General features: G+C 38.4%; 1 protein-coding gene and 1 long non-coding RNA gene across 4 annotated transcripts in view; one reads left to right on the top strand and one right to left on the bottom strand.

Moving 5' to 3' along the window:
• Positions 1-3,217: 3,217 nt before the first annotated feature.
• LOC125645770 (cadherin-23-like) overlaps positions 3,218-18,876 on the bottom strand; it is a 48,417-nt gene continuing 32,758 nt past the window's right edge. For 2 of the 3 annotated variants that reach the window (XM_048871587.2, XM_048871588.2), the window contains exons 7-17: positions 16,096-16,211; positions 14,486-14,666; positions 14,175-14,336; positions 13,745-13,888; positions 13,517-13,639; positions 12,449-12,631; positions 11,938-12,128; positions 8,974-9,328; positions 8,327-8,723; positions 5,705-5,748; positions 3,218-5,578 (exon numbers count right to left, since the gene is read on the bottom strand). In XM_048871587.2, the coding sequence (XP_048727544.1) occupies positions 5,508-5,578; positions 5,705-5,748; positions 8,327-8,723; positions 8,974-9,328; positions 11,938-12,128; positions 12,449-12,631; positions 13,517-13,639; positions 13,745-13,888; positions 14,175-14,336; positions 14,486-14,666; positions 16,096-16,211 (1,967 nt within the window). In that variant the 3' untranslated portion in view covers positions 3,218-5,507. The remainder of the gene's footprint in view (positions 5,579-5,704; positions 5,749-8,326; positions 8,724-8,973; positions 9,329-11,937; positions 12,129-12,448; positions 12,632-13,516; positions 13,640-13,744; positions 13,889-14,174; positions 14,337-14,485; positions 14,667-16,095; positions 16,212-18,876) is intronic. The other variant, XM_056140560.1, reaches the window with a different exon arrangement.
• Positions 12,521-14,251, top strand: LOC125645773 (uncharacterized). The gene is made up of 3 exons (XR_007359444.2): positions 12,521-12,602; positions 12,840-12,980; positions 14,185-14,251. It is a non-coding gene; the product is annotated as an uncharacterized LOC125645773 (long non-coding RNA).

Below are 18,876 nucleotides of genomic sequence, written 5' to 3'. Positions count from 1 at the left end.
TCTAATCAACATATGCAAATTGGATAGTAAACCACGGATGGGGCATCCAAATAAGATCAATGCTGGGGAAGATTTAGTCTCTGGATCTAATGAGTTACGAAATATCAGCAATGCTCTCTGGAACTTTTTTACATCCAGTGAACCTGTGACAGATATGTTGTTTGTGAGGATACATTTTAGTCTTCACAGCCAGTTCCGCCCTCCAGTGTGCATGTGGGTTAGCAACAGACGAAGTTCTATCTCTACCCAGAGTTATCGTTCCTTACACTCACTTACACTATATGGCCTCGCGAACCATATCCCATGTGACCACTGTGCTGACAGATTTCAGGGTGGCTGCGGCAGCAGTGGAAGTGTCCTTAGCTGTATCATTATCAGTCGCATGCTGATATATAGGCTTGCCAGGGTGTCATGGCGAGATACCATCATGTTGAGAGGATCAAGCTCTAGTGGTTCTCCTGGTAGTGGAAGGCGAGTGGCTTGGCCGATAGGGTGTCTGGAGGCTGCATCTGGATCCAAATTCTTCCTCCCAGGCACATGTACGATTGTGAACCTGTATCCAAGAGTTTTGTCTTTGAGGTTGAGTAATCGTCTGTTATCAATGTCAGTGAGTGACCTACATGTATCATTCAGTATCTGTAGAAGAGATTTGTGATCTGTAGCAACAATGAGGTTATTGCATCCCAGTACATAATATCGTGTTTCGTGGAGTGTATACATCACTGCCATGGCCTCACCTTCGATGGGAGCAATTACCTGCTCTCAGCTGTGTGTGTAAACCTGCTTCCAACTAAGCATAGCTTCCAACCATCATTGCAACAGTCAGGAGTCTTCAGCACACATTGGCAATACGTCTGCATCATGAAGAAGCCAATTCCATCAACAGACCAATCAGCGGCGATGCAGGTCGGTCGATCAGGATCAAATACCCGCACACCTTCTTTCATTTCCTCTATGATAATTTCCTTTGTGAAAGACCTTGTCCTGACTTTTTAGCAGAAGTGTCTGAGGTGAGAACTGCCCTACTATGATGTGGTGCACAACTGGTCATAGACATAACTGACATTATCTTGGGCAATGTCTTTTGACGTACTGCATGCAGGTATGGGGTAGGTCTTTCTTGTGACATGTTCCCTGTGATCAGACTTTAAATGAAGCATCTCGGTGGCCCCAAGCACCACCAAAAATGCACCTTTGGCATGAAGTAGTGTTGTGTCCTTTAACTGCACATTTAGCACTTGTGAATGTCCAGGCCTCACAGTTTTTATATCTACCTTTGCGGTCATTTCTATTCGCCTGTGACGGACCTCCACAAGCCCATCACTTTTTTCCAGGAGTAGTAGGTGTTTTCGGAGTAGTGCGGGCAATGAATGACGCTGTTTCTTCCAATGTTCTATCAGTCTTAGGATCACAAAGCAAGTCAGACATGATTTCGGGGTCAGCAATGATCCATATAAGGTTGTCCTTGTTTATTACGTCACTGTATTCGAACTCATGAGTGCATAGTGGTTCCTTGCAATAGTAGAAGTATAGTTGTAGGAAGTACAGGGTGTAAACTTGAACAGTCATGTACAAGTCATTCAGAACCTTGCGATGTTGGTGTGTTGTAGATTTCAAGTTCCTAATTGACAATATCTTTGTAGTTTTTGGTGATCAGGTCTTCCAAAAGTCTGTTAGAATTAGCATGGGTACAAATTGTGCTCCGTTATTAGCTAGCCAGTTTTTATATTCTTACGAGGCAAAATTTATTTAAAACTTTTAGGTATATCGACGACGTTTTATCTATTAACAATAATAACTTTCTTCCATATGTCGATTCGATATTTCCCTGTGAGCTCGAAATAAAGGACACCACAGAGTCGTCCATTTCTACTTCATACTTAGATATTTTATTGAAAATAGACATTAACGACAAACTAACAACTCAACTTTATTACAAACGGGATGATTCCAGCTTCTCTATCGTCAACTTCCCATATTTATGCAGCAATATTCCATTATCACCTGCATATTGTGTTTATATTTCTCAACTGATTCGATACGCAAGAGCTTGTTCTGCGTATGGTAAGTTTTCAAATCGAGGCAAGCTACAGACAAACAAGTTGATGGTAATGGGGTTTCAACAGTCTCGTTTAAAGTCAGCATTTCACAAATTCTATGGTCGTTATAACGATCTAGTTTGCCAATACAACCTATCATTGGGTAAAATGCTGTCCGGCGTGTTTCATACTGACTGTTAGACCGTTCTTGACACACTGATTTTGACTACGCTTAACTCCGTTTACCTATTCAAGATATATGGCTCACGGCGGGTGTGACTGGTCGACAGGGGATGCTTACTCCTCCTAGGCACCTGATCCCACCTCTGTTGTGTCCAGGAGTCCGTGTTTGCCCAACTATCCATTTTGTATTGATTTTAGGAGTTACGAGATTGATCACTGTTCGTTATCGTCATCTTTCATTTAGAAATAGTTATGTCTAAGAGAAAATATTTTATAGGACCAAAGGGGTATTATTCAAATTTGAACATGTTTTCCTGATCAAGATATAGGGCTCATGGCGGGTGTGACCGGTTGACAGGGGTGCTTACTCCTCCCAGGCACCTGATCCCACCTCTGGTGTGTCCAGGGGTCCGTGTTTGCCCAACTTTCTATTTTGTATTGCTTATACAATAGGAGTTATGAGATTGATCACTGTTCGCTACCTTCACCTTTTATACATATGCGCCTGATAACAAATGGCATAGTGTGGGAAAACTATTCAAATTTCTAAAAATTGATAATGCTTTGCACATTTATTTAATTTGTTAGCAAAATGTTTAGAGTTTACACATCGATAAATTCCTCAAAAAGAATGTTTAATCCTGTAATATTTATGTTTCGAATGTTTTTGCCCATGATATCTTTACAAATTGTAATGAAAAGTATTTCCTCATGAACGCAATATAGTTGTAAACAATGCGCGTATGAATACAGAACTACTTGATAAATTAATTACATTGAACGTTTCAAAGGCTGGAAATTCTGAGAGAAATGAAAGTAGAATATAAACATGACATAAATTTGCATTTTCGAAAATACACAATGTGAACTGCGCTTCACGAGTGAAATGAATTTAATATCTAACAACAAAACATATCTATCTTTTTGTCTGTCTGTCTGTCAAGATTTTTGTAAGTAAATAATGATTCTTGAATTGAAAATACAACAAAACCATGTTCAACTTTTTTTCTTTTAAACTGCAACAATGAATATGTAAATAAAGATTCGGAGATGTAAACACCTTTTTTAAAGACATTTGGATAAATAATATTATTGAAATTATTACACAAAACATGCAAATTTCAGTAAATCAATGGAAACCATTTATTTGAATGTGAAAGAAAATGATTTATCAAATATTTCATTCTAAAAAGTCCTCTTTACAGAGTAATTGTTCCTCATCTAGTAGGACCCAATAACAGTAGGAATATTTCAATATCAGGTTTTAATGAATGCAGACAATAAATATTGCAACTTTTTAAATAAATAGATAAATAACAATAAATAATACATAGGAACATGATACAGATAAATGTGAAAAGAAAACGAAAGAATGGTAACAATACAGAGTGAATGTATTTGTGGGATTTCTTTGGTATATAAGCATACCAAAACAAAAGATAACTTTCCAATGACGTTTTTGAGAGGTCAAAGATCATACCTTTAGATAACGATTCGAAGTAGGGGCATTGATCAGATACAAATATATATGTACAATCAAGGTGCATCAAGAATTTATCAATGGCTTATCATGGAATTCTAGCTCACTATATTTGCGATTCTAGTATCAAATCTATGTCACCACGTTAGGCTTCGTTGCGAAACACAAGTTGGTTTGATATGGCTTTGATTGAGCCTCTCTTTCTATTTCGTTCCACCCGCTCATCTCAAATACACAGTTCGAGACGAACACTCTCTTTCACAAACATGACGACAGAAAAAACACCACTTCGTCACGGTGTACAGGGGGTGTTCAGTGTCATACAGTTCACCACTTCGTCACGGTGCACAGGGGATGTTTAGTGTCATATAGTTCACCACTTCGTCACGGTGTACAGGGGGTGTTCAGTGTCATACAGTTCACCACTTCGTCACGGTGTACAGGGGGTGTTCAGTGTCATACAGTTCACCACTTCGTCACGGTGTACAGGGGGTGTTCAGTGTCATACAGTTCACCACTTCGTCACAGTGTACAGGGGATGTTTAGTGTCATATAGTTCACCACTTCGTCACGGTGTACAGGGGGTGTTCAGTGTCATACAGTTCACCACTTCGTCACGGTGTACAGGGGGTGTTTAGTGTCATATAGTTCACCACTTCGTCACGGTGTACAGGGGGTGTTCAGTGTCATACAGTTCACTACTTCGTCATGGTGTACAGGGGGTGTTTAATGTCATACAGTTCACTACTTCGTCACGGTATACAGGGGGTGTTTAATGTAATACAGTTCACTACTTCGTCACGGTGTACAGGGGGTGTTTAGTGTCATACAGTTCACCACTTCGTCACGGTGTACAGGGGGTGTTTAGTGTCATACAGTTCACTACTTCGTCACGGTGTACAGGGGGTATTCAATGTCATACAGTTCACCACTTCGTCACGGTGTACAGGGGGTGTTTAGTGTCATACAGTTCACCACTTCGTCACGGTGCACAGGGGATGTTTAGTGTCATACAGTTCACTACTTCGTCACGGTGTACAGGGGGTGTTTAGTGTCATACAGTTCACCACTTCGTCACGGTGTACAGAGGGTGCTTAGTGTCGTATTTTAAAATTACCCGTGTGTCTCAATAGCATTCACAATGAATTATCACCTTTACGAAGCTATGAAGTGGGGCGGTACATGTAGGTGATAGAACCCACTGAAAAGGCCTTCGAATTGTATAAGCTTTGATCACATGACTATCATACTTTATATAATAAAAAGTATTTGTTTCTATATTTCAGAATAAGGTCAGAATGAAACGAGGGATGATAGTATTATGACACCACATCAATAACACGGGATTTCCTGATGGTCAGCAGGTTTATGCATGCACAGACATGTGGAACTGGATGGTTAGACAGAGGTAGGCGATACCTTACGAAGGAAGAAGCCAAAGTGCATGGTATTGACTTATGGTCATTGGCTTTAAAAATCATGTTTTGAAGTTGAGAGATTAAAGGCCCTTAGACTGTTCCCTGATGTTGGTACATTTTAAAGATTATTATGTTGCTATGACAATAACTTACATGTAAATAGGATGATACATTGTACGATAACAGATGCTATCTTTTTTATGATAATGAAATGCCACGCCCAAAGTAAAAAAAAAACTGAAGGAAAAAGAATTGGAAAGACAGCCACACAAAAAATCAATTACATGTATCTCCATCTATCTCCCTTGTTCAACCCACAAAAATTCATGAATTCTTTTCCAGAAGATCGAATGCTCCACATGTAATGTTTTTCCATTATCCCGGTATTTAGTTAGGATTAAATGTATCCGGTATTCTCCATGCATTCCATGTCTCGAAAGTTGCTGGAGTTCGAATATCTACAAATATCGCATTTAACTGAGGTTAGAATATCACACCACATTCATTAATCATTTTAGATCGGTAAAACAAAATTCATACAGAGTACATATACACAATACACAACTATCCACACGGATACTTACATTCAACTGGAGACGGTTCTCTGGAGACAATTCGTCTTTTTCTACTGAAACACAGAAATAGATGCGTTCACAATACACGTGGTGAAATAATTAATAACAAATTAACCTGGTGAGAATAATGCAAAGGTACATTGACATCAGACAAATATGAATTGCGAGATCGATTTCTTCTTATCACGATGTATCTATGGATTGTACTTAATTTAAAAAAAACTACGTTTTGATTTTTCATTTCATCCTTAGATATGTGTGCATTTAAACGAAGCTTTATGCTCACTTATAAACGCTCGACGACCGTATTAGTGTCTCATTTGTTTTTGCATTGACATTGCCCGCCCCATCTTAACGTTTCTCGGTCTTTTATCATAACCTTTGCTTTTTCCTCCCTCCAGAGTCCGCTAGAAACCGATAATTGTCGCCTAAAAGGTTTTGGCATGAAACAATCAAATTCAAGACAAAAACATCCTATACTCTCCCGAGTATACGATAGTCCGCCATGCATAGAAACACACGTCAATCCCATGATGCATGTATGTTATTAAACACCTGGTACGGACTGATTTAAAATCTAATATGAAACAGAGAATAATATTAACGCATCACCATTGGTCGAATCTCCATTTAATATTTTTACGACTATGCTAGTAAAGATTTTACGATAATATTGAACCACATATATTTGTTAGCGGTTATTACTTTGGAAATCACTGCTCCAACTCGACCTATTCCAATAATGAACCGCATATCAAAGTAAAATGCAGTCATTTGACTTGACCAGAATAGGCGTTAGTGTGCAATCTGTGTACCAGTGAAGTCTGTTTACACAGATACTAGTATATCATTTACTCCGTTACTTTGTGTAGATATTCACATGCCAACTCATGATGGTTTGTCGCATAACAATCCCGCAAAGGGACACAATTCAAATCACTACTTGATATAGGTACATGTATCACAAACATATGACCTCACTCGTCCAGATCGTTGTCATTTCTCCGGTTTCGAATCCCCATAGAACAAACAAACGTGTGCAAATTTTTTTTAGTAAAAATTGTATGCATGGCAAAGTACGGTGCAGTTTATTTAAGTGCATAATACAGTTGTAATACGAAAATCACTTTGTTAGAGACTGATAAATTGGATGTTATGGCTATTTCAACAAAGAGGAATAATGACCAAATTAGCACAGGCGTTAACGTTTGTCAACATCAAGTCATACGTAAATCTCTAGTTATTTTACAGGTAATTGTGAAAACCATGCTCCTTCAATAATGAAATGGTTTCTCTAATTTACTGAAGTTTATAGATTATTGTTGTCTATAAAAAAATCTTACAAGCTATTCAGATTTAGACAAATACTGTAGTTGGAACTAACCAGTTGTTTGCAAGTGGTTAAAATGCTTGCAATTTACAGAAGAAACATACGGAAATGATGTAGCAAAGCGTTTGGGTTTGCCTCTTCGATTTTTGTCAGGGAGAATTTTGATTATACTGTTAAATGATTTAATATGAGTAAAAAGTTGGATTCAGTGTGGATGAAAGAAATATGATGCTGAACACAACACCCAAAGTGGACTTTAAAAATTGTATTTTCGAGGCGAACAATCGACACATCTTCAACCAAAAGGTCAGTCGAATGATATGCCGATCGATCACCGTCTTGAGAAGGATGATACGCGTAAATAATGTAAAACTTATACGGTACCAATTTTGATGCACCAGATGCGCATTTCGACAAATAATGTCTCTTCAGTGATGCTCAACCGAAATGTTTGAAATCCGAAATAACTATGAAGTTTTAGATCTAAATATAGCCAAAACCAGCGTGCCAAACAAGTGGAGCCAAATTCGTCCAAGGATAAGAGCTATGCATGAGGGAGATAATCCTTAATTTTGAAATGAATTTCTAAATTTTATAACAGCAATTAAATATACATCCGTATTTTCAAGCTAGTAACGAAGTACTTAGCTACTGGGCTGTAGAGACCCTCGGGGACTAACAGTCCACCAGCAGAGGCCTCGACCCAGGGGTCATAATGTAAAACTTATACGGTACCAATTTTGATTCACCAGATGCGCATTTCGACAAAGAATGTCTCTTCAGTGATGCTCAACCGAAATGTTTGAAATCCGAAATAACTATGAAGTTTTAGATCTAAATATAGCCAAAAACAGCGTGCCAAACAAGTGGAGCCAAATTCGTCCAAGGATAAGAGCTATGCATGAGGGAGATAATCTTTAAGAGTTGAATCTAGGATCACAAGATTCATAAACGTTCTCTAGAAAAAACTGACTGCGTCATGAACGGTTGTCATAGATCCAGTTGAACTCTGCCTGAAGAATCCTCTATTGACAAACGAGACATCTGGCTTGGATTTCTAAAAACAACCTCTTAAACTCTCTTATTGAGCTGTCAAACTTTGAGTCTAATCTCCGATTTAAGTCCAGGTTTCGACTTAATTTTTTTGGTTAAGAAATCCAGGCCTGCACAACCAATCAGTAATTCGAGTGTGTTCAGAAGACATTACAGGGATCCAATTTATCTTTGTAATTGTCAAATTAGGTCTCTAAAAATTAAAGTATTTTATATTTAGACTAAAATGCCATAAACATCAATCTTACGGTTTCCATTTCCTCTTCCTTCGGCACATCTTTTCACACGACCTCTTGATGCTCTGAAAATCTGTAAACCTGACAACGAGATATGTAATAAATAATAACAGACCAAACAAAAGCACCATACACGTCACAAACCAGGCCACGTTTCGCGTGTCCTCAAAGAAGGTCATATAGCGGTCAGTGGTGGTAGACACGGTGGTAGTTGTGGCAGCTGGAATCACCAGTGTTATTGTGGCTGAATCTGTGAGACCACCACCATCTGTAGCAGTAATGGTGACCGCCAAGGTCGTTCCTGACGAGAATCCCCCCAGACTGGAGGTTATTAAAAGGTCGCCGGTGTTAGAAATTCCAAAGTAGTTACCGCCTGTTGATGTCTGGTCTATTGTGTAGGTAATGTCACCTGAAATTCACATTGAATAGTAATACTGAATCATGATCGCATCATAATAAATATATATATTGAAGAAGAGGTATTGTTCATTGGTATATTTTTTCCATAGTTTTATTCGAATATTTCAGTGAAAACACATTTTAAATCAACAGAGCAATGATCTTCCATAAAATGTTAGGAGTAGCTAGTTGTAGTTTTTGAGTTGTTTGTAATTTTATACAATAAGCGTCAAGTTAAAGTCACAATTCTTACACCATACCAAACGTGCCAATGTCCCCATCCGTGGCGGGAAGACTGGCGATGATCGTACCGACGTCAGCTGTGGAGAAGGCATAGAACGAGTAGGAACTAGCGGTAAATGTGGGAGTGTTATCGTTAATGTTGTCGATGTTGACGTTTAGGATAGCCGTGTCTGTCAGTTCACCATCATATACCGTCACTGTGCACGTTAATGACGTAGGGTTCCCGGTGTCGACATCATATTCGGTGCTTAATGTCACCAGTTTCGTTGTAGGATCCATAGTGAGTTGTGGACAATTTTGAGAGTACGTCTGGGTAGCCCCTGCATCGGGGTCACTCACAGAAAAAGGTGGAGTACCAATAGAAGATCCTGCCTATTTATAAAAAGTAGCAATGTTCAGAGGAATATTTAGATCATTTCAATTCTGTAGGAGCTACATATATGGAGCATTTAGGGGGAAATAACACACAAAAGAAAATTTATATGAATGAAAATGAAGGGTGTGTACAATAATATTTGAATATTGAAAACTTTCAAATTAAACTTATTTAGTGAAAAAATGTAAGTTTTATTCACTGAGCTATCAATCCGGATTATAAAACATAAAACGTCATAGAATATGTTTCTGATATTTCATTTTCCAGTTGTGTTTTGAAAGGAAGTAAAGCATTCTTCTTCTTTGATAACCTCTATAACAAAATGAAAGGATTTACACATTGTAAACCTCATACCCATGTATGATTGTATCATGCATGATAAACCAGTCGTAATGGTTCAGTGGTTAAAACGTTAGTACTGGAAGGTCACAGTTGTGCAGTGGTTAAAACGTTAGTACTGAAAGGTCGCAGTGGTTCAATGGTTAAAACGTTAGTACCGGAAGGTCGCAGTGGTTCAATGGTTAAAACGTTAGTACCGGAAGGTCGCACTGGTTCAGTGTTTAAAACGTTAGAACTGGAAGGTCGCACTGGTTCAGTGGTTAAAACGTTAGTACTGGAAGGTCGCAGTGGTTCAGTGTTTAAAACTTTAGTACCGGAAAGTCGCACTGGTTCAGTGTTTAAAACGTTAGAACTGGAAGGTCGCAGTGGTGCAGTGGTTAAAACGTTAGTACCAGAAGGTCGTAGTGATTCAGTGGTTAAAACGTTAGAACCAGAAGGTCGCAGTGGTTCAGTGTTTAAAATGTTAGTACTGGAAGGTCACATTGGGTCAGTGGTTAAAACTTTAGTACTGAAAGGTCGCAGTTGTACAGTGGTTAAAACATTAGTACTGGAAGGTCGCAGTGGTTCAGTGATTAAAATGTTAATACTGGAATATCGTGGTGGTTCAGTGGTTAAAACGTTAGTACTGGAAGGTCGCAGTGATGCAGTGGTTAAAACGTTAGTACTGGAAGGTCGCAGTTGTGCAGTGGTTAAAACATTAGTACTGGAAGGTCGCACTGGTTCAGTGGTTAAAACGTTAGTACCAGAAGGTCATAGTGGTTCAGTGGTTAAAATGTTAGTACCGGGAGGTCGTAGTAGTTCAGTGGTTAAAACGTTAGTACGGGAGGTCGTAGTAGTTCATTGGTTAAAACGTTAGTATCGGAAAGTCGCAGTGGTGCAGTGGTTAAAATGTTAGTACCGGAAGGTTTTAGTGGTTCAGTGGTTAAAACGTTAGTACTGGAAGGTTGCAGTGGTTCAGTGGTTAAAACGTTAGTACCGGAAGGTCGAAGTGGTTCAGTGGTTAAAACCTTAGTACAAGAAGGTCGAAGTGGTTCAGTGGTTAAAACTTTACTATCGGAAGGTCTTAGTGGTTCAGTGGTTAAAACGTTAGTACCGGAAAGTCGTAGTGATTCAGTGGTTAAAATGTTAGTACTGGAAGGTCGCAGTGGTTCAGTGGTTAAAACGTTAGTACGGGAAGTTCGTAGTGGTTCAGTGGTTAAAACGTTAGTACTGGAAGGTCGCACTGGTTCAGTGGTTAAAACATTAGTACTGGAAGGTCGTAGTGGTTCAGTGGTTAAAACGTTAGTACCCGAAGGTCGTAGTGGTTCAGTGGTTAAAATGTTAGTACCGGGAGGTCCTAGTAGTTCAGTGGTTAAAACGTTAGTACCGGGAGGTCATACATGTAGTAGTTCAGTGGTTAAAACCTTAGTACCAGAAGGTCGCAGTGGTGCAGTGGTTAAAACTTTAGTACTGGAAGGTCGTAGTGGTTCAGTGGTTAAAACGTTAGTACCGGAAGGTCCCAGTGGTGCAGTGGTTAAAACGTTAGTACTGGAAGGTCGTAGTGGTTCAGTGGTTAAAACGTTAGAACTGGAAGGTCGCAGTGATGCAGTGGTTAAAACGTTGGTACCGGAAGGTCGTAGTGGTTCAGTGGTTAAAATATTAGTACTGGAAGGTCGTAGAGGTTCAGTGGTTAAAACGTTAGTGCAGAAGGTCATAGTGGTTCAGTGGTTAAAACGTTAGTACCAGAAGGTCGTAGTGGTTCAGTGGTTAAAACGTTAGTACCGGAAGGTCGTAGTGGTTCAGTGTTTAAAACGTTAGTACCGGAAGGTCTTAGGTTGAGTCAAGTCTCAGACTGTAATTGCTCCTTCTCTCTCGGGTTCAACATTCTGTTTAGTCGTATAGTGCCAGGGCCAAGACAAAAGTCAACCAAAAAATAATAGGTATTATTCCGAATTAATTTCTGCATATCTTGGGAAGTGTACGGAATTTCGGGATGGACTTTGGTAGCAATGTAGATTGATTATGTATGGATGTCAGAATACAGAGTAGAAGTTTATGCTATTTGGTTTATTGTTTTTACATCGGCTAACTTGTGTACCTTATATTTAGGGTTCTATACCTTTACTCTTTAATAGCAAATCCGAACCAAAGCGATTCAATTGCCTGTGATTGCTTCGACTCTTGAGCGCCATGTATAGGTCTACATTTATGGTACTTCACCTACAGCTGGTGATGTCTCAATGTGAATGAAAAATTAACAAAAATAGTCATGTGTGACAGTACGTACCGAACCTTCATTCCCTGTAATAGTGTAAGTGGACAAGAGAAACGTTGGAGCCTCGTTTTGGTTGGTGATGGATATTGTGACGGTTCCACTGGCCGAGGCTTGACCATCAGAAACATAGGCAGTCAATAAGAATGTCGTTGTTCCTATTGTCTCGAAGTCAATATTTGTGGACGTTGTCTTAATGGCACCGGCTTTCAAAAAGGAAATGGATTTACGCATTGTTTTAGTGAATATATATTGTGTAGAATCATAACTGGTTTGTGAGAAATATGAAAACATATGAAATCATCAAAGACGTTTCAATTGATTAATTCATTTGAACAACTGTCAAACTTTGACAGTAATCAGCACGTAAACATAAGTACTTTGCCGGAGAAAGGTGTATTCACCATATTAATCAGATTTGATGACTGACGTACTGTCGGAACCATGAAATTGATAATCAAATACAAGTGTTCTATTGAAGCGAGTTTGTATTTACGGTACTGTAGAATCAGTTTGGATGACTTACTGCTGGAGTCGATGGTGAAATAAGGATCTCCACTGGTCGGAGAGATGGTGGACGTCCACGTGTGCGTGTCCAGAGAATTGACGTCAGATTTGGTCACCGTGAAGATAGTGGTGGAGGCTGCTGTATTTTCAGGAACAGACACTGTTGTCGGCAGGTTGGTCACCACCGGTGGAGTGTTTACATCTGTCAACAGATGATAGCTTAAAAGTTGAATCAGATTTCCGGCTAAGGTCTATGATAATACATCATAATTACATTGCTTGAACAATGTATTGCTGTTCTCAAAATTAATCTACTTATATTTTGGGTTCTATCAACGTGACAAAGCGTTTGTTCTTTAATTACGAGTGAAAACTCAACATTAAAATTTCCATGTTAAAACATATTTCAGATAAATCAGCTGTTCAGAGACTAGAATCAGTGTTGTGAGGTGTGTGTGTCCCACCAACACTGTAATATTGCAATACATTGAACGTTGGAAATCGGATCTCATTTATTTGGAGGATCCTGATTGTTAACCGTCCTACATCAGGTAATACTTATATTTCCAATGTTTTGACTTTAATACCCTTACAAATTGTATTGATGGTACATGTAATTTCCTCATAAATACGCTGCAGGTGTGAACAATATGCGCATGTATCTTGATTAATAGTGTACGTCTATTCTAACGCGGCTGGGAATTCCAACATAAATGAATGTACGAGGAAATAAAACAAAAAGCATTTTTGAAAATACATGAGGGAATGAACTGCAATGCTTCATGTCGGCATACTTTTCATGAAGCACTAACATGCAAGGTGAAGATAACGAACAGTGATCAATCTCATAACTCCTACAAGCAATACAAAATAGATAGTTGGGCAAACACGGACCCCTGGACACACCAGAGGTGGGATCAGGTGCCTGAAGTATGTTGGCATGAAGCATCGCAATTTATACCTCGTGTATTTTCAAATATGAAATTTGTTTCTGTATTGAAAATTGGAGTAGGTTTGTTGATCATTCTAACAGAACAGCTACATCAGAATAATGAAAGAAGAACAAAACTCGTTAACATGCTCTGACCTGTGATTTTGACGGTCAAGCTTCGTGGTCCTACCAATGTATGCCCATCATAAACGTAGATGTACATGTCGTACGCTGTGTCATTGAGTCCTGACAGGGTTTTGTCCACCAGAATGGCCCCGGCTACAAGAACAGAAGAATTAGTTACGATCCCCTATAGCTCGGTATACCCTATAAATGACATGTATGGTTAAAGTACGTTCATTGAAGTAAATGAAAAGTAATCACAATCATAGATCTTAAATGGACACGTGACAGGAGTACACGTCATGTTGTAGAACAGCTGGTCGTTTTCCTGATCTGTTGACGTCACAGTAAACACTGTTGTACCAATGGAGGTTCCCGAGGATGCTATGTCTACAGAGTTGGCTGCTACAATGTTAAAAACAAAATATATCACGTGCAATAAAATACATCATTATTTTATCCTTTGGACTTCTCCTAAACCAGGATACATGTCTACTGACAATAAAAGAAAACCATTTTATGTGTAGCTTGTTAGACCTTACACAGCACTATTGGAATTCTATCGTGAAATTCAGCGGACTTAATAGTGTCCCAAGAAAAGGATTATTTATCTTTCATTTCTAGTAATATCGAATTGGTTTTCTCTCTCTTCATTTTAATCCAATACAGGTTTAATTGACTATTAACGTACTTGATGGCAGGTTTGTGATGACAGGTGGCTGGTTACGGAGAACATAAATGGTGAAGGTCCCAGTGGTCGTGTCCTTGGTGTCAGTACAGCTTACATCGGCAGTATACGTTTTTTCGGTATCGTAGTCCAGTCCAGCGCCCGCCCGTAAACTGATAGCGTAATCTGAACAGACATTTAACACACACAATGCATTGTGTTCCGAGAATGGACCAGAAAAATACAATTGACTATAATATTTCGTGTTTCGTACATTATATCTCTTTTATCAAAGATTAGACTACATTGCTTTAGATGATATACAAAATGCTTACTCGATGTTCCTGCTGCGTATCTTATATATAACGCTGTCAGAGTAGGCGTGACATTAGGAATGGTACACGTGACCGTGTCGTCCAATGAGGCGTCAGTAACGTCGAGAACAATTAGCTGTGTCTCCACGCTCACATCCTCGCTGACTTCTACTGAGGCTGGTAGGTTGTTTATCACTGGAGGCTGAAGGTTTTTGTCAGATGTATATAGTTATATGCTTTATGCAAAATACACGTGGTACGCTAATTTGGGACATGATTGCTTTCTTACAGGAACTGTATGTAACATTAGCATCGCAGATACAGCATATCATGCTCTAATGTCTATAATTAAAATACAAGCTATACATGCGTATACATTGGGAGTGAATTTTTCTTTAGAATACATGCCCTTTAAAATAATTTGTTTATTTTTCTGTAGTAATTATACAAATACTGAAAATGTGTTACATGTACAACCCTCATAAACGATAATTTTGTTGACTGTTAAGTAAGATATCAGTAGCCAAGTGCAAAGCAAACAGCTTTGTACATTATTTTGTTGGCTGTACGGTAAGATATCAGTGGCCAAGTGCCAAGCAAACAGCTTTGTACATTATTTTGTTGGCTGTTCGGTAAGATTTCAGTAGCCAAATGCCAAGCAAACAACTTTGTACATTATTTTCTTGGCTGTTCGGTAAGATATCAGCAGTCAAGTGCCAAGCAAACACCGTTGTACATTATTTCTTGTTCCAATATTACAATGTTTTACAAATCGTTCATTTTATGATACCTGATGAACTCCGATGAGTGACTTTATCAGGCGTTTATAAATGTATATATCTGGAATGACATAGAATTTACAATAATCTTTTAGTCTTTTAATTCTGTAAAATCATTAAACTATATTGATTTTAGTGAATAACCTCTCCTAGTAAATGCATATTCCTCAGATCCATAACTTTCCTTACTAGCCTTATCAAAAAGCTATGCAAATTTATGAATTGTATATTGTTGCATGTATGGTCCGAATTACAATATTTTTTCCATCTCGTAAAAACGCTATTAAATCATCGCAGGAATGTAGTTATGAGGCTGTACGATATATCATAAATTATTTCACCTGTTTTAACCCAAATTATTTGATTTTAAATCGATGTTTACAAATAACCGCGTCACTCTGCCATTTCAAGTGACAGTCACGTGACCAGTTCAAACTTTCAGATCATCGGTGATCTTATCTATGTAAAGCTGTGTATTATGTTATAACAGTACCGTGCCATAAATTTAATAGAAATAAAAATATCAAATACCTCTTAGTAATTCGTTGTTTTACGCTCTTTCAGCCTTAAAACTAGACAGTTGCGTATGAGTTAATACATCATCTTGGGATTCCCCTGACGCGCGTGGGTCTATTTATAGACGTCTATGATGGGATGATTTATATATGTACCACACTATATTTACTTTCTAAATAATATTCGCACTGTTTTCTTTTACATGCAGATGTTTTCAAGCATGTAATTAAGGGAAAGTTAATAACTTTATAAAGTAATTAATCTGCTTTAAAGTAATTATGTACAAAAATAATACATGAACATCGGGTCATACAGATTTAAGAAATAAGAACTTACAAAGTTTGTAACAGTGAGAGTAAAGGTGTGCTCTACAAAATTTCCACACAAATCAGTGGCTCTAAAAACAAACGTTGTGGTTCCAACGGGTAGCTGAGAAACAGTGGAAAGGACACCTATAAATAAAGTCAAGGCTGATATAAAGGGTATTCTTCAAAGACAGCACATTAAGGATGTATGTTACACCAGAGGAATTTGATGTGGATGAAAAGTGGAGAATATGTACAATAATAATTTGAAATTGAAAACTTTCAAATTCACTTTAATTAGTCAAAAAACACAGTTTTAGTAGTTAACAATCTGCATTTTTTTTTTCAAAATCCTTCTGGTCTCGAATCCGTGATCCACAGTTCAGTAGTCGACGTGCTAACCTACTGTGTTACTCAGCTAGGCGATGATTATTTTAAATGAATAGATATCTATTGCTGATATCTATATTTTCATCCATATTCTAAAAGGAAGTCAACCATTATGACGATGTAGAGTACCTCCTTAAACGCGATGTTAAGGTAGTGGCCAGTGCTGACCAGGTGAAACGTAATATGATAAGCGATAAATATTTTAAAACTGTTTAACATAATATTTATGCAATAAAGGCCAGTTGAAGAATAACAATTATCTTTAAAAAATACTTACACTCCACGATGCTCTTATGATTGCTTCACGACCATATAGAATACATGCATGTGTAAACGAGGTTAGCTGATAGCTATGTAGAAAAATCAGCATCTTTATAGGGATCGGCAATGTTTCATGCAAGGTGAAGATAACGAACAGTGATCAATCTCATAACTCCTACAAGCAATACTAAATAGATAGTTGGGCAAACACGGACCCCTGGACACACCAGAGGTGGGATCAGGTGCCTAGGAGGAGTAAGCATCCCCTGTTGACCGGTCACACCCGCCGTGAGCCCCATATCCTGATCAGGTAAACGGAGTTATCCGCAGTCAAAATCAGTGTGCCAAGAACGGCTTAACAATCGGTATAAAACACGTCAGACAGCATTTGACCCAATGATAGGTTGTAAAGAAAAAAGTTCTGTATGTGTAATAGAGTGAACTTTTACATGTTTTAATACTTTATTTCAGGAATTTCATTCATTGAAAACAAATTGCTTTAATTCAATTTCTTTACAGAGTTTTGAAATTTGATATGAGTATAAAGTTTATCTGATTGAAATCATTATTATAACTATGATTTGTGTTTGTCTAGTTATTTCATTACTTATTATATTTTACTGCTTACCATGCAGAACAGGTTTTTCTTTAGGATAATTGTTACTATTTATAGATCACTCTAGTCTGGTCACATGGTTTTTAGGAGGGAAATTTCTATTGAGGACAAGTATTCTTGTTTTCATGCTCAAGGGGCACAGAAGGGTTGTTGGTAAAAGTTTTCTATAGTAGTTTGTTCCTTACTAGCTGATCGATTTACTGGATGGAGATTTATTCTATTTGAGCAGGTTAGTGTTAAACTTAGGATGCACTATTTCTTTATTTTTACTACCTTATCTTGTCTGGGTGAATGTTTGAATGATAGACAAATATGAAGAAGTAAATAATCTTTGCAAGTTTGCACGAATTCTGTCAATAATTGATACATAACATATTAATATATAATCATATCATATTCAAATTAATGTGTTTAACTTTTAGAGGAGAGAATGAATGTATTACACTTATAAAGTTTAAAGTAAACTAGCGGAAAAAAGAAACTGTGCATTATTTGATATATGAAAAAATAATTTAAAAAATGACAATGAACAATTTTTTTTGTAATACTGTTAACAAATGTATTCGTTACAACATTTCATAATCTATTAATGTTAACGTCGAATAACGTCAATTTCAGCACACTCGAAAGACACTCGAACTAACAAAGTTAATACCGCGTGTGACCACCATTTACATTCACGCATGCTTGACAACGGCGCCTCATTGATGCCACTAAAGTGTTCAGAAATGCTTGAGGGATGTTGTTCCAGATATTGGTTAAAGCCTGGCCTAAATCAGCCAATGTCACTGGCTGATTTGGTAAACGGCGTAGACGTCGTTCCATTTCATTCCAGACTTGCTCGATCGGAGATAAATCGGGGAAACAGCTAGCCAAGACAAGACATCGACATTCTGTTGAACAAAAAAGTCCCTGATTACACGTGCAACATGTGGCCTTGCGTTGTTTTGTTGTAGAGTGATGTGATTTTGCTGTCTCTGTATGAAGGGTATGACATGGTGCCGAATAATTTCGTCTCGATAGCGTACGCCGGTGAAATTTCCATTGACAATTTGTAGAGGGGTCCTTCCACGTACTGTTATTCCACCCCACACCATAACGCTACCTCCACCGAATTGTCGACGTTGCACAACACAAGCGTCCTGGTACCGCTCTCAAACGCGACGATACACTCTACAACAGCGGTCACTGCTATCCAAATGAAATCTGGGTTCATCAGTGAACAGAATATTGGCCCAGTCCTGTATTCTGAATCGCAGATGTTGTCTGCACCACGTTAATCTAGCGATACGATGACGTTGAAGCAGTATTGGGCGCACCGCTGGACGTCTTGGTCTGATGTTGTGCTCGCACAGACGAGTACGCACAGTTCTTGGACTGATTGGTCGAAGTCCAGGAATGCTACGAGCAGTCAAACTTGCTGTCTGGAACGATGTCTCAAGTGTACAAGTCTAATTTGGTTGTCCTGTCGACGCGACGTCACACGAGGACACCCAGAACGTGTTCAATCCCGAGTGTTACCAGATTGTTGGAAACGTTTCTATG

Source organism: Ostrea edulis, chromosome 6 (genome assembly GCF_947568905.1).
Source record: "Ostrea edulis chromosome 6, xbOstEdul1.1, whole genome shotgun sequence".
Classification (NCBI taxonomy): domain Eukaryota; kingdom Metazoa; phylum Mollusca; class Bivalvia; order Ostreida; family Ostreidae; genus Ostrea; species Ostrea edulis.
The sequence above is the reverse complement of the archived record's forward strand: the minus strand, read 5'-3'. Positions and strand labels throughout refer to the sequence as shown.